The sequence below is a fragment of the Staurois parvus genome, unplaced genomic scaffold (assembly GCF_062004578.1).
Source record: "Staurois parvus isolate SC_StPar_1 unplaced genomic scaffold, SC_StPar_1.0 ptg000132l, whole genome shotgun sequence".
Taxonomy (NCBI): domain Eukaryota; kingdom Metazoa; phylum Chordata; class Amphibia; order Anura; family Ranidae; genus Staurois; species Staurois parvus.
In genome coordinates, this window is record NW_028317928.1 from 5,853,166 (window position 1) to 5,875,106 (window position 21,941).

The following is a 21,941-nucleotide window of genomic DNA, read 5'->3' on the forward strand; positions in this document are numbered from 1 at the left end:
ACATCCTATTTACACACCACAGCACAATTTTGAGAAGGAAAAGTACAAATGAAAGGCTAGACTACAATAAAATGGTCGCCTCTGCTCTAACGTGAGGACACGTTAGTCACAGGACACGTTCTAGGGCATGTAAGCCCAGAAAGACAGTACAGCCAACTGTAGAGGGTAAATTCTTTCCTGTGGAAGGTGGTACTGAATCGCTATGGCAACCATGAAGACGCTGGCCGGCCGTGGAACGCAAACTGCGGAAGTGCTGGAGCCACAGCGCGGAAGTGAGAGGGGAGCTTCCGGTGCTGGGGGGAGAATCATGATAATAGAGGGCAGACAGGCGGCTGGTTACAGCTAACAATGTATGACAGTTACCATATTCTGTTCAGTATTATCACTACAGGGGCTTCTGGGTGTATTCATATCACTGTTATGGGTGTTATTCTGGCTTGTTATATCATGTTATGGAGACTGGAACTGCATTTATTATTCTCAGTACATACAATTGATGTTGTTATGAGCCCAGGAGCACAGCAGGGGCAAGGCTTCAATGTGGGGCAGGATGAGGCAGCTTGGAGGCATCCTGTTTATTCATTTTGAAAGGTCATGTGATGCGTCATTGGCCTTTTCCTGAGTTTTTATGAAATGTATCCTTCCAATTGCAGAGATGTCACCATGGTTGGCCCCACCCAGGAGGAGCAGAGTCCATTAAACGTCTCATCACTGAAGATGGAGAAGGAGCAGAGTCACATGACTGAGAGGATATTAAACCTCACCCTGGAGATCATCTACCTGCTGACCGGAGAGGTGAGGATTCTGGGACGTCACATGACATCACTCCTATCTCTATTATTAAAACGCAGACCTGACCGGAGAGGTGAGGAGGATTCTGGGAGATCACATGACATCCCTTTTATCTCTATTAATAAAACACAGACCTGACTAGAGAGGTAAGGAGGATTCTGGGAGGTCACATGACATCACTCTTATCTCTAACTAGTTTCTCCAGTGGAAGATTTCCCCTCTATTACCTTTCTGGGGACAACCCAAATTTGGGATTTTCTTTTACTTTCATTTTCAATAATAATGGTAAACAGGACAAATAGATAGGGGGGATCTCCCTAATGTGGGCACAGACAGCAGTAAAAACCTGACAGGGAGGTTTCCGGGAGGTCACATGACATCACTCTTATTTCTATTAATAAAACACAGACCTGACCGGAGAGGTGAGGAGGATTCTGGGAGGTCACATGACATCACTCCTATCTCTATTAATAAAACACAGACCTGACTGGAGAGGTGAGGAGGGAATTTATGTAGTTATTTCCTTTTTTAGAATTTTGGACCTTTGAAGAAATCTGGTGAACAAGTAGCTCTACTCAATAGCAGCCATCTCCATAATTTAGAGGGATGGCAAAAACACCCAAACCTTATCATGGAGCCTCCACCTCCCTCCCTGACCCCAGAGAGAGACAACAAAAAGATCCTAGAAGTCACCCAGAAGATCATTGAGCTGCTGACGGGAGAGGTGAGCGGTGCCGGGAATTCTGGGACATTCTCCAGTAACAGACAAGGGATGTGTCTGGATGGTGACTGTATTATTGTGTGTGTCAGGTTCCTATAAGGTGTCAGGATGTCACTGTCTATTTCTCCATGGAGGAGTGGGAGTATATAGAAGAACACAAGGATCTCTACAAGGACGTCATGATGGAAAACCAGCCGCCCCTCACATCACCGGGTAAGAGGAGACTTTCATTTCTTGTATTGAGGATCCACCTAGATTCACACATCCTCTGATATAAAGACATAGAAACAATGCATTCAGTCAGTGTGTGTGTTTTCCACAGATGGATCCAGTAATGGGAACCCACCAGAGAGATGTCCCCATCCTATGTATTCCCGGAACTCCACACATGAAGATTACAGCAATCCCCCCGATTATTATGTAAGTCACTTGGGGATTATTTATAAAGTGATTGTATACTGTATGACTTGCAGAGCCCCTGTAGTCATTTTGTGAACCCATAATATTTCTTCTAGGATGATGAGGATGATGATGACGACGACGAGAATGATGATGTAATTGTCATCAAAGTTGAAGATATATACAATGAATGTTACAGGAGGGATGATGAGTCTTTTAGGGAAGAGGAACTTCCTGCAGAGGTGACCAAAGGTAAGAAAGTCAGTAAAGCTTACAGGAAAACAGTCTCTGCTACTCGGGATCTTCTTATGCTTTTGGCATTCAGCTGCTCAGGCACCCAGCGATGTCCCAAGGAGCGGGGAGACCTCTTGGCACTAAGAGTTCTTTGGTTCCAGCAGAAAAACAGCAGACAAACAAAGCAGATGGAGGAATGAAGTAAAGATGAGTATGTGTTACTGGTGAGGCCCCATTAACCACTTCCCGTCCGGCCCATAAATGGCCGGACGGGAGCTGTGCAAGGGCGGGTTGCCATTTATAAATGTCCTCCCCGCTCCATGCCTGTGCTCACTCCCTGGGAGCGCATGGCACCGCGATCCAGTGCCCTCCGGACACAGCGGAACACCAATCGCTGTACAGGACCTTTGTGTGAGGTCCCGATCATGTGATCACTGATTGGCCAATCAGTGATCACATGTATAGTAGTAAGCAAGATGTCACTACCTTACATCATTGCTTACTACTAGTGAATTCTGTGAATGATCACAGAGATCACACGGTACAGGGCCATTCACAACAGCCTTGTACCATGTGGCAAGCTGTGACCAATCACAGCTCACACAGTATTTCTCAATGGCTGCAAGAATGCAGCCAGAGAGAAGGAGAAATGATTCCACTTACAGCCTTTATGGGTGTAAAAGCAATCAGTGTAAAAAAAGAAAGAAAAATCTTCATCACCCCCCACAAGTAGTACAGTGTCACTATGGTGACACTGTACTGCTCGGGTGACAGTATGTTTAAAAAAAACCCATAAATAATAATATAAAAAAATATTTAATAAATATAATTTTTGGTTATAAATTAATTTTGATTTTTTTTATTAAAAAGATAGCTGAATACATTTTGGCCAAGATTTATGAAGAAAGATTATTTATTTGCAAAATGTTATAAGAAAAACAATTTTTTTCACAATGTTTGGACTTCTTAATTTATATAGCAAAAAATTAAAATCCCAGTGGTGAATAAATACCACCAAAATAAAGTTTTATCTGTCTCAAAAAAATGCTAAAAAATTCATATGGGTACAGTGTTGCATGACCGCGCAATTGTCATTCAAAGTGTGATAGCTTTGAAAGCTGAAAATTGGTATGGACAGGAAAGGGGTGAAAGTGTCCGGACTTGAAGTGGTTAAAGTGAACCTTTTTTCAATTTTTTTTTTTTTTAATGTTATATGGCCAAACATATGTGGATCCCCTCCAAATGAATGAGTCTGGAGTTTCCAGTGAAGGGTACTGTCAATGCTACAGCATACAAAGGCAATTTAGAGAATCTTGTTGTAACAGATTGGGGAAGACCCTTTTCCACTCCAGCATGTTTGTGCCCTTTTGTGCAGGGCCAGCTCCATAAAGACATTGTTTGGTGTTCCTGAAACCAAATGCTTACCTGATAAGTAGATCTAGCGTTGTCCTGCTGTGATCTGCTTCTCTGCTCCCACCACTTGAGTCCCATGCTGCCATCTTCTTCCATGATGTCATCGGTAGGAGGCGGTCTCTTCCACGTTCAGGCAGCCACCCCATGATGAGGCTCTGTCAGGCCCACCCTCCTCCTCCTTCCATGAATGGAAGCCAATACCTCTTGAGAGATGTGAGGTTCAAAGCCCATGAGGCAACGAGAGCACAACACATAGTTTTCCTGATGCAAAAATGAAGGATGGAGGGGTGGGAGGCTCTCCAAAATGTGCAAACAAAACATGTACATAAATGAAAAAGGGGGAGAGGATTTTCTTTCTGGGAAGGAAGGATTTAACCACCCCCTGTCCGGCCGTTGTATATAAACGGCCTCTCCGCCCCCTGCTTGTGCACGCTCCCTGGGAGCACACAGTGGAACACCAATCATCGTACGGGACCTCGCATAGAGACGTGACATTGCCAATCAGTAATCACATGCAGAGTAGTAAGAAAGATGTCACTTCTGACATCATTGCTTACTACGTGTGAAATCTGGGAATGATCACAGAGGTCACATGGTACAAGGCTACACACAACAGCCTTGTACCATGTGACAAGCTGTGACCAGTCACAGCTCACACAGTAGTTTTCAATGGCTGCAAGAATGCAGCCAGAGAGAAGGCGAAATGATTGCTTTTACAGCCTTTACGGGTGTAAAAGCAATCTGTGTAAAAAAAAAAAAAAATCTTCACCCCCCACAAGTAGTACAGTGTCCCCATGGTGATACTGTACTGCTAGGGTGACAGTATGTAAAAAAAAAACAAAAAAACATAATAATATAAAAATGTAAAAAAAAAATGTTTAAAAATTATAATTTTTGGTTATTAACTAATTTGGGTTATATTTTTTTTTACTAAAAAGATATCGGAATACATTTTGGCCAATATTTATGATGAAATATTATTTATTTGCAAAATTTTATAAGGTAAACACTTTTTTTCAAAATTTTGGGACTTTTTCATTTAAATAGCAAAAAAATAAAAATCCCAGTGGTGAATAAATACCACCAAAATAAAGCTTTATCTGTCTCAAAAAATGCTAAAAAATTCATATGGGTACAGTGTTGCATGACGGTGCAATTGTCATTCAAAGTGTGATAGTGCTGAAAGCTGAAAATTGGCCTGGACTGGAAGAGGGTGAAAGTGTCTGGACTGGAAGTGGTTAAGGGGAGGAAAGAAAGCGTAAAAACAAGAATTTAGGTAAAAAAATTGTAAGTCAAAACAAATGACATAAAAACTGATAATATGTGCTCACTGAAAATAAAATATTCTCTCCTTTTTAAGATGGACATTGTAATGGGAATGGCCTGGAGAACCACCCCATCATATGCCTGGACAGTGAAATAGATGATGATGACCTCTCAGAGGACTATCCACTGGAGAAACCCTTTAACCCAATCCTTCATCCAGCATATCACGGCAATGATCTATCATCATGTCCTCCTACACATGGGAGGTACTTTTTCGATCAACCACCCCCCGTCACCCACCATACAGCTCGCAGAGTGGGCGAAATGTTCCCAATTTCCGAATTTAACCAATATTTACCTCAGAGGGAAAAGGTTCATTTACATCGGAGAACCCAAACGGGTTTGAAGAAGTTTGAGTGTACTGAATGCGGCAAATGTTTCACACAGACGTCCCACCTTGTGACTCACCAGAGAATACACACGGGGGAAAAGCCACATTCGTGCCCCGTGTGTGGGAAGCGTTTTAACGACAAGTCCTATCTGGTCACCCATCTGAAAATTCACACAGGAGAAAAGCCTTATGCTTGTTCGGACTGCGGGAAATCCTTTGCTAAGAGGTCCAACCTGGTGAGGCATCAAAGGATTCACACGGGGGAGAAGCCTTATTCCTGCTCTGAGTGTGGGAAATGCTTTACGTGGAAGCCCTCCCTTCTCTACCACCAGATAAAACACACTAGTGAAAAGCCTATTTCTTGTCCAAATGGTGGTGGTGGTGTTTTTCACCAAAATCATTTCTGATAGGGCATTAAAGACCACACCCAAGATGGGAGCCGCGTTGGCATTTGGCAAGAGCAGTCAACCTGTGCTCTACTTCAGATGAGTGACCCTGACAACATGTTATGTTTCTAAACTCAACTTCTGGTCAAGATCACTGAAGTCAGAAGAGCCGAAGATCGTTTCATATTTAGAATGGAAAATGGTAACATTGTAGAAACTCTACAGCTTTGTTGTGACTTTAGGAGCATCAAGGGAAACCACAACGAAAGGTCTCAAAGTGCTGCTTATATCGCAAATGGTCATATAGTACCTTTCTTTTTTAGTAAAGCTTCAGAAAGCTTGGTTTTGATTGATGTCTCTGGTGGCCAGCAGCTGGCTATTTGAAGACCAACTTGGATTGGGCTCCAGCACACTTCCTTAGATACAAACTAGCTTCAATACAGGCTTCCTATATGATTTCATCCTGTTATTAAAATGGAGCTCCAGGCTCCCTCCAAAAAAATCAAAAGTCAGCAGCTACAAATACTTTGCTGACTTTTAATATAAGGACACTTACCTGTCCAGGGATCCAATGGTGTCTTCACCAAAGATAAATGACTTTTAAAATACAGCCACTTACCTGTCCCTCGGTCCAGCGGTGTCCTCACCACTGCTGGTCTTGCCGGCCGTCTTCTCTCCCTGGCGCCGGCATCTTCAGTATGGGCACCCGGCTGTGACAGCTGGCGGCTTCACAGCTGGGTGCCCACTGCGCATGCGTGAGTAGCTCTGCACTTTGTGAATGGCTCCGTAGTCTTCTGGGACCTGTCACGTGTCCCAGATGTCTATGGGGAGGGAGGGGGGGAGGACGACTTCTGCTTCTGATCGCCTAGGTGATCTCAGTGGAAGTGGGAGCGGGTACCTGTCAAATTCGGGTACCCGCTCCCCAATGGTGCCAATCCTTCACGGGGAGTGGGGGACAGAGGCTTAAAGCGGAACTTCCCCTTTAAAGTGTTACTAAACCCACAACAGTAAAATTCAGTTGGTAGATAAAAAAAGCATGCTTGTTATACTCAGTGTGGAACCTAAGTGGTTAATACTCCACATTGTGTAAAAAGGCTGTTTGATCCTGTCTTCTCTGATCCTTCCCTTTCTTCTACTGTCCCCAATCCATCTGCTGATTGTACAGAGCTCTAGGAGTCACTCTACACATGCTCAGTTTAGGGTGTATTGCTAGAGAGTTTTTTCTTTTTCTTTGGGAGGGTCAGGAGTTATGCAGCCTCATAAGACAGTCAGAGGAGAATTAAAACTCCTTGTACAAGATTAACCAGTGCTCTGCTGGACACTGATAGAAGTCACAAGATTGCTATATACTTCTGAGGAGAAAAGGTATTTATCAGTTTATATTTAGTAAAATAATTGCATTTCCATGTTGTGTGTACTGTGGGAGACCAGATATAGTGAATGCAGGGTCCGGGGAGAGAAGATATAGTGAATGCGGGGTCCGGGGAGAGCGGATATAGTGAATGCAGGGTCCAGGGAGAGCGGATATAGTGAATGCAGGGTCCGGGGAGACCGGATATAGTGAATGCAGGGTCCGTGGAGAACGGATATAGTGAATGCAGGGTCCGGGGACAGTGGATATAGTGAATGCGGGGTCCGGGGAGACCGGATATAGTGAATGCGGGGTCCGGGGAGAACGTATATAGTGAATGCGGGGTCCGGGGAGAGCGGATATAGTGACTGCATGGTCCGGGGAGACTGGATATAGCGAATGCAGGGTCCGGGAAGAGCGGATATAGTGAATGCAAGGTCCGGAGAGAGCGGATATAGTGAATGCGGGGTCCGGGCAGAGCGGATATAGAGAATGCGGGGTTCGGAGAGATCAGATATAGTCAATGCGGGGTCCGGGGAGAGCGGATATAGTGAATGCCGGGTCTGGGGAAAAAGGATATAGTGAATGCAGGGTCCGAGGAGAGCGGATATAGTGAATGCAGGGTCCGGGGAGACCGGATATAGTGAATGCAGGGTCCGGGGAGACCGGATATAGTGAATGCAGGGTCTGGGGAGACCGGATATAGTGAATGCAGGGTCCGGGGAGACCGGATATAGTGAATGCAGGGTCCGGGGAGACCGGATATAGTGAATGCAGGGTCCGGGGAGACCGGATATAGTGAATGCAGGGTCCGGGGAGACCGGATATAGTGAATGCAGGGTCTGGGGAGAGAGGATATAGTGAATACGGGGTCCGGGGAGAGTGGATATAGTGAATGCGGGGTCCGGGGAGAGAGGATATAGTGAATACGGGGTCCGGGGAGAGTGGATATAGTGAATGCGGGGTCCGGGGAGAGAGGATATAGTGAATGCAGGGTCCGGGGAGAGCGGATATAGTGAATGCAGGGTCTGGGGAGACCGGATATAGTGAATGCAGGGTCTGGGGAGAGAGGATATAGTGAATACGGGGTCCGGGGAGAGTGGATATAGTGAATGCGGGGTCCGGGGAGAGAGGATATAGTGAATGCAGGGTCCGGGGAGAGCGGATATAGTGAATGCAGGGTCTGGGGAGAGCGGATATAGTGAGTGCAGGGTCATGGATTTAGTAACACTTTCAGTAAGGGAAGCCATCAGTGAATCCTTCACAGCCGGTTTCCTACTGCGCATGCACGAAGCACGCTGCGCTTTGTGAATGTTCCCACAGTCTTCTGGGACCTGTGAAGTATCTCCGAAGGCTGAGTGGGAAGGGGGAGGGGAGGTGAACTTCGAGCTCAGATCTCTGCAGTGCATTTGACCGGAAGTGGGAGCGGGTACCTGTCAAAACCTGGATGGAGGAGGATGCAAACAAGTGGAATTTCCCCTTTTGGGTGAAGTTCTGCTTTAAGCTTCTGGTCATAGGATGATAACATTGGCTGTAGCCCTGGGTGGCTCATATATGTCTTTTGATTCATGGTCAGTGTGGAGGATCTTAAGAAGCTAATATAAAGACAGATTCATTCATTTTTTTTAAGGATGTGTTTAAGAATGCATAGTCTGCGTTTTGTATAAATACATGAATTTTTTTGGGGGGGAGCAGGCACTTAAGTTTTGATAGTGCCCCATCATTGTACTAGTGGGAGGAATAGTGCCCCATCATTGTACTAGTGGGAGGAATAGTGCCCCATCATTGTATCATTGGCATGAATAGTGCCCCACCATTGGTATAATTAGGAGGAATAGTGCCTCATCATTGTAACATTGGGAGGAATAGTGTCCTATCGTTGTATCATTGGGAGGAATAGTGCCCCATCATTGTACTAGTGGGAGGAATAGTGCCCCATCATTGTACTAGTGGGAGGAATAGTGCCCCATCATTGTACTAGTGGGAGGAATAGTGCCCCATCGTAACATTGGGAGGAATAGTGCTCCATCATTGTACTAGTGGGAGGAATAGTGCCCCATCGTTGTATCATTGGAAGTAATAGTGCTCCATTGTTGGTATAATTGGGATGAATAGTGCCCCACCATTGGTATAATTAGGAGGAAAAGTGCCTCATCATTGTATCATTGGGAGGAATAGTGCCCCATCATTGTATTATTGGGAGAAATAGTGCCCCATTGTTGATATAATTGAGATGAATAGTGCTCCATCATTGGTATAATTAGGAGGAATAGTGCCCTATCCTTGTATCAGTAGGAGGAATAGTGTCCCATCGTTACTATAATTGGGAGGAATAGTGCCCCATCGTTGTATCATTAGGAGGAATAGTGCCCCATTGTTGTATCATTAGGAGGAATAGTGCCCCATCATTGTATCATTAGGAGAAATGTTGCTCCATCATTGTGTAATTGGGAGAAATAGTGCCCTATTGTTGGTGTCAGTGGAAGAAATGGTGTCCCATTGTTAATGCCAGTTGACAGAATACTGTCTTGTTGCAGTGGGAGGAATAGTGCCCCATCATTGTACTAGTGGGAGGAATAGTGCCCCATCATTGTACTAGTGGGAGGAATAGTGCCCCATCGTTGTATCATTGGGAGTAATAGTGCTCCATTGTTGGTATAATTGGGATGAATAGTGCCCCACCATTGGTATAATTAGGAGGAAAAGTGCCTCATCATTGTATCATTGGGAGGAATAGTGCCCCATCATTGTATTATTGGGAGAAATAGTGCCCCATTGTTGATATAATTGAGATGAATAGTGCTCCATCATTGGTATAATTAGGAGGAATAGTGCCCTATCCTTGTATCAGTAGGAGGAATAGTGTCCCATCGTTACTATAATTGGGAGGAATAGTGCCCCATCGTTGTATCATTAGGAGGAATAGTGCCCCATCATTGTATCATTAGGAGAAATGTTGCTCCATCATTGTGTAATTGGGAGAAATAGTGCCCTATTGTTGGTGTCAGTGGAAGAAATGGTGTCCGTTGACAGAATACTGTCTTGTTGCAGTGGGAGGAATAGTGCCCCAAGGGCCAGATAAAGGCAAGCAAAGGGCTGCATCTGGCCCTTCGGTCACAGTTCGCAGACAACTGGCCTAGGCGATTGGAACAGAAAGCCACAAGGAATGACACCCAGCTTCCCACAGTACCAGCACTGGGGACATGAAGAACCGGCCCAGGTGAGCACGGCACTAGATCCCTGGACAGGTCCTTTTATTAAAAGTCAGCAGCTACAGGATTTGTAGCTGCTGACTTTTATTTTCTTTTTCTTTCTAGGGTGCAGATCCTCTTTAACTGCCTGAAGTTCAGCTTGTAAGGTTTCATCTATAAGGCATCATAACCAGAAGACCCTGACACCTTCAAGGCCAACCCCACCCCGAGTGGACATATGAAATTTGTCTTTACTGACCATAAAAATAATGTGCTGGCTTTTTAGAATTCTCCGAGCACCACATACTTTCCCATGAAAATTCCCAATGTTGTCCAAACGCCAGAGCCGTCACAAAGCCAAGAGATGGTGTCATGCTCCCAGTGGTGAATTCTCTATATATTATAATAAAGAAATAATAAAAGCCGTTTGACAGGCCATGGCCATGTGGGAAGACTGGAGATACTACTGTGCTGGTTGGCCTGGTAGTTGAAAAAACCATTTGGGTTGGTCTGGTGCTTCAACACTGGAATTAAAATGTTTTCCTGTCCTTTTAATGTTTAAAGTGTTACTAAACCCACAACAATAAAATCAGTCTGTATATGCAGCAACGCATGCTTGTTATACTCACTGTAGAACCCAAGGGGTTAAACCTCTGCATTGTGTAAAAAAGCTGTTTGATCCTGTCTTCTCTGATCCTCCCCTTCTTCTACTGTCCCCAATCCATCTGCTGATAGCACAGAGCTCTAGGAGTCACTCTGCACATACTCAGTTTGGTGTGTATTGATAGCAAGTTTTTTTTGTTTTTCTTTGAGAAGAGGCATGTGATCAGCACAGGGCAAATCAGCACTGCCCGGACAGAGGGTCGGGGGTCATGCAGCCTCACAGGACAATCATAGCAGAATAAAAACTCTGCCTACAAGATTAACCAGTGCTTGGCCAGACACTGATAGAAGTCACATAACTGTTATATACTGATTATGAGAAAAGGTATTTAGCAGTTTATATTTACTAAAATAATTGCATTTCCATGTTCTGTGTACTGTGGGAGAGCAGATATAGTGAATGCGGCGTCCGGGGAGACCGGATATAGTGAATGCAGGGTCCGGGGAGAGCGGATATAGTGAATGCGGGGTGCGGGGAGAGCGGATATAGTGAATTCGGTGTCCGGGGAGACCGGATATAGTGAATGCGGGGTCCGGGGAGAGCGGATATAGTGAATGCTAGGTTCGGGGAGAGCGGATATAGTGAATGCAGGGTCCGGGGAGAGCGGATATAGTGAATGCAGGGTCCGGGGAGAGCGGATATAGTGAATGCGGGGTCCGGGGAGACCGGATATAGTGAATACGGGGTCCGGGGAGAGCGGATATAGTGAATGCTAGGTTCGGGGAGAGCGGATATAGTGAATGCGGGGTCCGGGGAGAGCGGATATAGTGAATGCGGGGTCCGGGGAGAGCGGATATAGTGAATGCGGAGTCCGGGGAGACCGGATATAGTGAATGCGGGGTCCGTGGAGAGCGGATATAGTGAATGCGGGGTCCGTGGAGAGCGGATATAGTGAATGCGGGGTCTGGGGAGACCGGATATAGTGAATGCAGGATCCGGGGAGAGCAGATATAGTGAATGCAGGGTCTGGGGAGAGCAGATATAGTGAATGCAGGATCCGGGGAGAGCAGATATAGTGAATGCAGGGTCCGGGGAGAGCGGATATAGTGAATGCAGAGTCCGTGGAGACCGGATATAGTGAATGCGGGGTCCGGGGAGATCGGACATAGTGAATGCGGGGTCCGGGGAGAGCGGATATAGTGAATGTGGGGTCCGGAGAGATCGGATATAGTGAATGCAGGGTCCTGGGTTTAGTAACACTTTAATGAAACTAAAACAGACTCCTGTGGAAATGTACGAAGAATTTTGTTCTTAATGTTGCTGGCAATAAATAAAACGTGCATGTTTTCCCATTTACTACATTTCACAATAGTTTTTCCATTCTCTGATCCTCCACCTACCATGTCCAAGATTGTCATGGGTTAGGGTCACATGACAGGTGAGAATGTCCAGTAGCTTATTATCATCTTGGAAACCACTCCTCTGATGCTAAGCCCCAACCATTCTCAGACCTTTTTGGTTCGAATAAAGCTTTTGCAACTATGTCTTCTGGCTGCCATGAATTTCCTCCAGCCTGGTCACCTTGTAGTGACACCATCATTGTTCCAGGTTCACTGTGGCTAAAGATATGGAGGAGGGGAAAGTCGGTAGAGTTTGACGACTCCAGGTTTTTTTCCTCTGGCCATGGAGAGGACATGTATGGCCCAAGGGGGTATGCAGATTAATGGCTTTTGTAGGGCCAGGATTAAAATTCGAGGTAGACTGAGCTTTCGAATTTAAAGTTACTGTGTCACCAGCTTCAAAAAAATTAGGCAAAGAATTATCCATAATTTACTTTTTCTTCACTTGCAATGTGTCTCGAACCTCACTAGATAATTTGACTACTCCACTAAGCAAGATGGCCCCTTGGAACGCACCGCTCGGCATGCGTTCCACTCACTGGAAATGATGCAGGACGCTGGGACGGCCAGCCGGAAGTACGTCAACGCGTTTTGCCCCACCCACAGGGCGTTCTCAAGAGCGGTGCGTTCCAAGGGGCCATCTTGCTTAGTGGAGGAGGCTGTTTCTGAGGTCTGTTATCCTGCTGTGCACCTGGCTGTGAGGTCTTACTACAGGATCTGTGGAAAATTTGTTTTTATATACAAATAAATGTTGGTTATTACCTTTTAAAATGTGAGTGGTCTGGTTTAAAGATAACTAAGATTGAAAGTTATAACGGTATCACGGTCGGCGAGGGGAGTAATCGGAGGAGTTTTCTATATCTTAGAGGTGGCAATATTTGGAGGTTATAAAGGGGGTCAAGGAGCCCTAAATAATCCTGAAAGGCGTTAAACTCACCAAATATCTGGTGAGTGCGGTTCATGTTGGTTTTGCACTGGTGGATGGTGGAAGGATTACTATTGGCACTGAAGAATTTCATGAAAATATAAGTTTTTTTGGTCACTGGACGTTTTTTTTGTATGTGTCACTGATTTTTTGTTTTTGTATGTGTCATTAGATTTTTTTGTTTTTTTTGACACTTATATAAAATTGTAATATTTGTATTAATATTATTTATAGGATAAGGTATTTCACATATACAGATTGTTTTTGTGTTTTGCGCTGTTTTTTGAGTTGAAGTAATTTTTTGGTTTTATACCTGTGTACAGCGGCATTTCACGTAAAGAGTGTATTGGGAAGGTGGTCCTGGGCGCTGTGGTTCTTTTTTCTTGTAGAATAGAATATAGCTGCCTTCCAAAATTCAAATTTCAAAAAGAATAGAAGAGAATAATACAGAATAGAACAGAAAGGAATAGATAATAAAATAATAGAATAGAAAATAATAAAGTAAAAAGAACAGAAGAGAATAGAAAATAAAGGAATAGAAAAGAATAGAAAGAATATACCCATATTCCAAAATTGGAATTTCGATTGGAATAAATTTGAATGCTGATTTGATACGTTACGGATTCGATGAGAATTTTCCAAATTTGGTCAAATTGAATTCAACTCAACGAATGTGGAAAATTTGAATCGCATTAGAAAAAAACAAAACTTAACGAATTCCGAAAATGAATTAAACGAATTTACAAAATGATTTAAATACCGAATCGAAATGAAATTTCAATGAACGAAGTTCAAATGATGGCCCAATCCCAAAGAGTCCGGCGAGTGGTTGGGATAATCAGCAGAGGAGATATTACTAGGAGCACAAACCAGGCCGAAGTCCGGACTGCCTGGGGTGAGTGAGCTCATTATTCATCCCGTCTGAGACTAAAGTCTCCCCCCTCCCTCCCTTCTCTCTTCTGCCTTAGTAATGTAAGGGTTGCTCTGCAGACTCTGGTGTAAAGGTAGATTTGATGAGCAGACACCCCCTTACATTAGAGTTCCCCTTTACACCAGAATCCACAGCATTCCCCCTTACATCAGAGCCCCACCCCCCTTAAATCAGGGTTCCCAGAGCACCCCTTACATCAGAGTACCCCTTTACATCAGAGTTCACAAAGTGGAAAATCTGCAGACTCAGATGTACGGGGTGTTGTCCGTGGATTCAGATGTTAAGGGGGAAGTCTTCAGACACTGATGTAAGGGGGGCTCTGGGTATCCTGATTAAAAGGGACTGCTGGGAACTATGATGTAAGAGGGAGCTCTGGTTTTAAGAGAACCCCTTATATCAGAGTTCCCCCTTATACCACTGTCTTCAGTGTTTCCCTTTACATCAGAATCCCCTCCTTACATCAGAGTTCTCAGTGTTCCTCCTGAAATCAGAGTCCCCAGAGTTTTCCCTTACATCAGAGTACCCCATTACAGTGTAAGGGAAGTGGATTTAGATACAAAGGGGAACTCTGCGGATTCAAATCTAAAGGGGAACTCTGCGGATTCAGATTTAAAGGGGTAACTCTGCGGATTCAGATTTAAAGGGGTAACTCTGCGGATTCAGATTTAAAGGGGTAACTCTGCGAATTCAGATGTAAAGTGGGAACTCTGCGGATTCAGATGTAAAGGGGAATGCTGCGGATTCAAATGTAAAGGGGAACTTTGCACACTCAGATGTAAAAGGGGAAGAAGTCTGCACATTCAGATGTAAACGGGGAAGTCTGCAGACTCTGATGTAAGAGGGGCTATGGGTACCCTGATTAAAGGGGAATGCTCATGTAAGAGGGGGCTCTGATTACAAGAGACCCCCTTATATCAGAGTTTCCCTTTACACCACAGTCTGCAGTATTTCCCTTTACACCAGAATTCCCTTCTTACATCAGAGTTTTTAGTGTTCCTGTTGAAATCAGAGTTTTCCTCTACATCAGAGTCCCCCCTTACAGCGAAAGGGAAGTGGATTCAGATGTAAAGGGGAACTCTGCACACTCAGATGTAAAGGGGAAATCTGCACATTCAGATGTAATGGGGAACTTTGCAGATTTAGATGTAATGGGGAACTCTGCGGATTCAGATCTAAAGCAAACTCTGTGGATTCAAATGTAAAGAGGAACTCTGCAGATTCAGATGTAAAGGGGGAACGCTGCAGATTCAGATATAAAGGGGAACTCTGCGGATTCAGATGTAAAGAGGAACTCTGCGGATTCAGATGTAAAGGGGAACTCTGCGGATTCAGATGTAAAGGGGGAACTCTGTGGGTTCAAATGTAAAGGGGAACTCTGTGGGTTCAAATGTAAAGGGGAACTCTGTGGGTTCAAATGTAAAGGGGGAACTCTGTGGATTCAGATGTAAAGGGGGAACTCTATGGATTCAAAAGTAAAAGGGGGAACTCTGCCAATTCAGATGTAAAGGGGAACTCTGCGGATTCAGATGTAAAGGGGAACTCTGCGGATTCAGATGTAAAGGGGAACTCTGCGGATTCAGGTGTAAAGGGGAACTCTGCGGATTCAGATGTAAAGGGTCTCTTGTGACTAACTCCATATGATTAAATTACAAAATATATGTACAGTGTATACTACAAAAAAAAAAAAATAGCTGTGCGCCGCTAAAGTGTTCAGGTTTGGCTTGAAGAAAAGGTGGCGCCCTTCCTCCCTCGCCTCCCTCCGCTGAGTCTTCTGGGGCTGCTGACATCACATTCATACAAACCCACATGAAAGAAAAATATATTTGAAATGTATTTTAAAAATATTCTTCCCAAATATATTTCCATATATTTGAAATGCTACAATTGTGGCCATATGCAATATATTTAAAAAAAATAAAAAAATAAAATATATATATATGTATATATATACTGCATGTTAAAATGCGTTTTTATTACAAAATATATGAAAAATATTTTTAAATACATTTCAAATATACTGTATATCTTTAAAAATACAAAATCTACATTTTTGGAATGCATTTACAATTACATGTAAAAATATATGCTAAAATTACTTTTTTATTTGTTAAAAAAAATCTCAAGAATATATTTAAAAAAAAATTATATTTTTAAAAATATATTTTTTAAAAATATATCCTTCAGATTTTTTTTAACATCTAAAAAAGTCATTATAACATATATTTTTACATGTAATTGTAAATGCATTCCAAAAATGTAGATTTTGTATTTTTACACACCTACAGTATATTTGAAATGTACTTTTTTAAAATATTTTTCATATATTTTGTAATAAAAACTCATTTCAATATATATATATATTTTATATATATTTTTAAATTTATTAAATATGGCGAAAATTGTAGCATTTCAAATTTATGTCAATATATTTGGGAAGAATATTTTTAAAATATATTTTTCTTCCATGGGGGGGAAGGGTGTCCTGCAGCCGGCTTGATGCTTCTGGATGTCAACACCGCTAAATAAAATGATTCAATGACATTAAATTCAGATACTGTATAACCTCATGAGAACATTTTTGTTTTCTCCAAAATTGTTTGGCTACAACAAAATGGCCACCCCTACACCAGCACAACCATAGCTTTACATTGTCATTTTTTTTCTCTCCAACAATTCCTAGGAACCAGTTAAGAAAAGAAGTCTCCCCACACACACACTGTCATTCTGTTTGCTATAAACAAAGCAACCTGCCGTAAGAAGCACAAAAAACCGACGACAAGAAAATGGCCGCCTCCCTAATCACAGAGGACAGGAGTCGGACTACTAAATCCACGCCCACCCTAGCAACCCTTACGTTTCCCCGGCTGGGCGTTACTATAGAAAGCAGGAAGTGCCTCAGGACCGCCGTGGAACGCACGAATCCGGAAGTAAAGCAGCCACGGGCCGGAAGTGAGCGTACTATTTCCGCTCTGCGGACAATAATAATGGAAGAGGGGAGACAATAAGCTGTGTTGTGCTGGTGTGTTTCTAGAGTGCCGAGGAAGATTTATTTAGCCTGGCCAAGATTCCTAACGTGAATAATAACCAGATCAGGCGTTGCAGTGCTGCTATTCACGCTGTATTCCTATGGCTTACCTTTATTATGACATATTATTATTGCATGGTATATCTCCCCATTGTAGTATTAGATCTGCAGTGTTCCCTTGTAGCCTACAGGATTGCAGTTATCAGAGGGGATTGGTGATTGGTTGCCAGGGGCGATGGATTCCATTTTAGCAGGTGGCGCAATGAGAGTTTCTGACTCCTCCCCCTTCTCCAACTTTTGCGCCTGGAGGATGTTACGGATCTCTGTTGGGAGAACCTTCCCCCTCATCCCTCTCATGAAAAGGATATTACATGTACGCTGATGACTTTCCTACATTCATCAGTTCACTGTTTTGTTGTTGCAGGCGAGGCGTCGTAGTCCGTCCTATCAGGAGCAGAATCCAGCCGGCAAGAATGGAGAAGGAGCGCGGTCACATGACTGAGAAGATATTAAACCTCACCCTGGAGATAATCTACCTGCTGACCGGAGAGGTGAGGAGGATTCTGAGAGATCACATGACATCACTTATCTCTATTAATAAAACACAGACCTGACCGGAGAGGTGAGGAGGATTCTGGGAGGTCACATGACATCACTATTAAAACACAGACCTGATCGGAGAGGTGAGGAGGATTCTGGGAGGTCACATGACATCACCCTTTATTAAAACACAGACCTGACCGGAGAGGTGAAGAGGATTCTGGAAAGTCACTTGACATCACTCCTATCTCTATTAATAAAACACAGACCTGACCAGAGTGGTGAGGAAGATTCTGGGAGGTCACATGACATCACTCTTATCTCTATTAATAAATCACAGACCTGACCAGAGAGGTGAGGAGAATTCTGGGAGGTCACATGACATCACTCCTATCTCTATTAATAAAACACAGACCTGACTGGAGAGGTGAGGAGGATTCTGGGAGATCACATGACATCACTGACTAGTATTAACCCCTTTGTGCCGAGAGTATGCAGATATGTGGCCTCTCTGCAGGTGAGCCTTGACGCCAAGAGGCCGCACATTTGCGTACCCAAATGTAAATAAAACTGTACAGTACGGAAAACTGATGTGACCGCTGTAACAGGCAATCACGGCAGTTACGTGATCATAAACCCTGCCCCACCTCCCGGAATTAAAAACCTCTAAAAGGGCCGGAAGGTGCAGTGTTACGGCGTTAATAAATCGTGGACCTGACCAGAGAACAGATGGGACTTTTTTTGTGACACAAATTTGTAATGTAATGACGACATGAGGTTTGTGTATTCCAGTGTAGAAACGTATTATTTGTACTTAATTATAGAACTATATTGCGTTCAAGTTGACTGATGGCTTTGTCACACCTAAGCTGAGAAAGACCACACAGCCTGTTGTAGAGCCTCCATCCCAAACCCTGCAACCTGAGAGTGACAACGACAAGAAAATTCAAGAAGTCACCAACAAGATCATTGAGCTGCTGACAGGAGAGGTGAGCGGTGCCGGGAATTCTGGGACATTCTCCAGTAACAGACAAGAGATGTGTCTGGATAGTGACTGTATCATTGTGTGTGTCAGGTTCCTATTAGGTGTCAGGATGTCGCTGCCTATTTATCAGAAGAGGAAAGGGGGTGTTTAGAAGGACACAAGGATCTCATGGACGTCAAGGACGTCATGATGGAGAACCAGCCGCCCCTCACACCACCGGGTAAGAGGAGACTTTCATTTTTTGTATTGAGGATCCACCTAGATACACACATTTTCTGATATAAAGACATAGCAACAATAGGGGAGTGGGAGTATATAGGACACAAGGATCTCTACAAGGACGTCATGATGGAGGACTGGCCACCCCTCACACCACGGGTAATAGGAGACTTTCCTATCTTGTAATGGGGAGAACAGTATTGAGGGTACTAACCTACACAAGTTTCAACATATTTATTCTTTAGTGGGACTCTTAAAATAACTTCCAAATTATAGAGTACCCTTGCTAAAAAGTATTGTACCTACAGCTCATGGTAGAATGATGGTTCATCGGGCGTCACTGCCTGCCTACCTGAGATACGAAAGCAGAGGTTCTACTGGTCCCATGCCACTGGCTCTGGTGTTGGGCATTATCAGTCAGGAGATCCACTTATCCATCCACAACGCAACATCTGGAGGAACCCTGGTTGATAAAGGCTGACCTACATACCCACATCCTCTGAATACATGGTTTCTATCAATCAATGTGTTTCCTACAGATGGACCCAGTAACAGAAGTACCCCAGAGAGATGTCCCAGTCCTCTGCATTCCCGGGACTCCACACAGGAACATCAGGAGATCCCTCAGAACTATCAGGTATATAAAATTCAAGCTGAACCTCTTGCCGATGTGTCTCACCAAACAAAAGAAGGCGTAGGTGGAATTCCTGATCATGTGTTTGGCTGTCCCAGCATGCAAGTGTACAATCCAAATGCACACGTTCCTGCATTAAAAATGGCTGTGGGTTTAAGTGGGTGCTGCAGTGACTTGGCTGGAACCGAACAGAATCAGCAAGGGAGAATGTCACCAGTGCACCGAGGATCACCAATATGGGTCCCATATTTGACACCATTGCACCGAGGATCACCAATATGGGTCCCATATTTGTCACCAGCGCACCGAGGATCACCAATGTGGGTCCCATATTTGTCACCAGCACACCAATATGGGTCCCATATTTGTCACCGGAACACCGAGGATCAGCAATATGGGTCCCATATTTGTCACCAGCACACCGAGGATCACCAATATGGGTCCAAAGGTTTTAATGAACGGTCACATAGTTACAGCAAGGCATGTGACCATGCCTGATGAAGGGGTCCTGCGAGACTCCGAAATGTTGCCTTGCTGTAACTATGTGATCATTCATTAAAACCTTTGGACTCATATTGGTGATCCTCGCTATGCTGGTGACAAATATGGGACCCATATTGGTGAACCTTCGATGTGCTGGTGACATTCTCCCTAGCTGTCCCATCAGTCACATAATCATGAGCCCCTTCCACCGACACTTGATCAATAATGGAGCTGTCAGGGTGCTGGGAGTGTTCAGAGAGTGCACTTTTAGCACACAAAAGCCATGCACCATGGACATCTACACTCCCCGGCCACTTTATTAGGTACACCTGTTCAATTGCTTGGTAACACAAATTGTTAATCAGCCGATCACATGGCAGCAACTCAATGCTTTTAGGCATTTAGACGTGGTGAAGACGACTTGCTGAATTGCAAACCAAGCATCAGAATGGGTAAGAAAGGGGATTTAAGTGATTTTGATTGTGGCATGTTTGTTGGTGCCAGATGGGCTGGTCTGAGTATTTAAAAAACTGACGATCTACTGGGATTTTCACACACAGCCATCTCTAGGGTTTACAGAGAATGGTCTGAAAATGAGAAAATATACAGTGAGCGGCAGTTGTGTGGAGGACAATGCCTTGTTAATGTCAGAGAATGGGCAGACTGGTTCCAGATTATAGAAAGGCAACAGTAACTGAAATAATCCCTCATTACAACCAAGGTATACAAAATACCGTCTCTGAACGAACAACACGTCAAACCTTGAAGTAGATGGGCTACAGCAGCAGAAGACCACACCGGGTGCCACTCCTGTCTGCTAAGTCCAGGAAATGGAGGCCATAAATTACGCAGGCTCACCAAAATTGGACAATAGAAGATTGAAAAACGTTGCCTGGTCCGATGAGTCTGGATTTCCCTAGAGATGGTTGTGTGTGAAAATCAAAGTTGATCAGTGGCTTTTGAAATACCTTCTTATCAGCAGTATATAGCAGACTTCCATCAGTGTCCAGCAGAGCACTGTTTAAAGCTTGTAAGAGGAGTTTTCTATCTGCTCTAGGAGGTTGACCTCTTTCTGGAAAGTGCTGATTGGCTCTGTGCTGATCCCATGCACTATCCCAAGAAAACAAAACCTCTAACAATACACACCAAACTGAGCATGTGCAGAGTGTCTCTACACAATATGTCTCATCAGAAGATAAGAGGGGGCACTGGAAGAAGGGGAGGATCAGAGAAGTCAGGATCAAACAGCCTTTTTTTACATAATGGGGAGGATTAACCCCTTAGGTTCCACGTTGAGTATAACCAGCATGCTTTACTGCATCTACAGACTGATTGTACTGTTGTGGGTTTAGTAACACTTTAATTCATGTATCAAAGATGGGTAAAATATATTCGTATTTGGTATCTTCACCAGACTGAAGACTTGGTTGGTATTAAAGTTAAAAACGTGAGCGAAAAAGAGCTGCATGTGATCGGTGATGAGCCGTGTAAGACAGAGGAGGAGATCCCTCCAGAGATCAGTACAGGTGAGGAAAGGACACTAAATGCAGAGAAGAGTCCCGGATCTATTCAGCCCAAGTTCTGTTCAGTGTGTGTGTCTCTTACAGATGGACCCAGCAGCATAAATACAATGGAGAGATGTCCCAGCCCCCTCTATTCACAGGAGCCCACTCACAAACACCGCAAAATTGGATGCCGTTATCCGGTAGGTCGAAGCAAAGAAATGTACAAGTATTAACCCCTCATCCTCCAGAGGATTCCCCCCCCCCCCCCCCGCCCAGGCCATTTTTTTGCGATACGGTACTGCGTTACTTTAACTGACAATTGCGCTGTCATGCAACGCTGCACCCAAATGGAATTTACGTCCTTTTCCCCACAAGTGTAGCCTTTGCAGTTTATTTTTTGCGCTTTAAAAAAAGACCGACAATTTTTGAGAAAAAAAACAATAGTTTCGAGTTTTTGCTATAAAACGTCTAGTAAAGAAATATGTAAAAAAAAATGTCTTTATAAATTTAGGCCAAAATGTATTCTGCTCCATGTCTTTTGCTAAA

At 43.9% G+C, this 21,941-nt stretch overlaps 1 protein-coding gene across 4 annotated transcripts in view; it reads left to right on the forward strand.

The window, feature by feature from the left end:
* The window catches only part of LOC149466233 (oocyte zinc finger protein XlCOF8.4-like), a 39,119-nt gene continuing 17,178 nt past the window's right edge, over positions 1-21,941 (forward strand). The window contains exons 1-7 of one of the 4 annotated variants that reach the window (XM_089672671.1): positions 1-350; positions 654-795; positions 1,325-1,516; positions 1,603-1,726; positions 1,836-1,933; positions 2,029-2,164; positions 4,920-12,292. In XM_089672671.1, the coding sequence (XP_089528797.1) occupies positions 664-795; positions 1,325-1,516; positions 1,603-1,726; positions 1,836-1,933; positions 2,029-2,164; positions 4,920-5,623 (1,386 nt within the window). In that variant the 5' untranslated portion in view covers positions 1-350; positions 654-663 and the 3' untranslated portion in view covers positions 5,624-12,292. Of the gene's footprint in view, positions 351-633; positions 796-1,324; positions 1,517-1,602; positions 1,727-1,835; positions 1,934-2,028; positions 2,165-4,919; positions 12,293-16,928; positions 17,024-17,453; positions 17,581-18,393; positions 18,559-18,644; positions 18,775-19,312; positions 19,411-21,304; positions 21,417-21,497; positions 21,596-21,941 lie in introns of those variants that run through there. The other 3 variants (XM_089672669.1, XM_089672672.1, XM_089672670.1) reach the window with 3 other exon arrangements.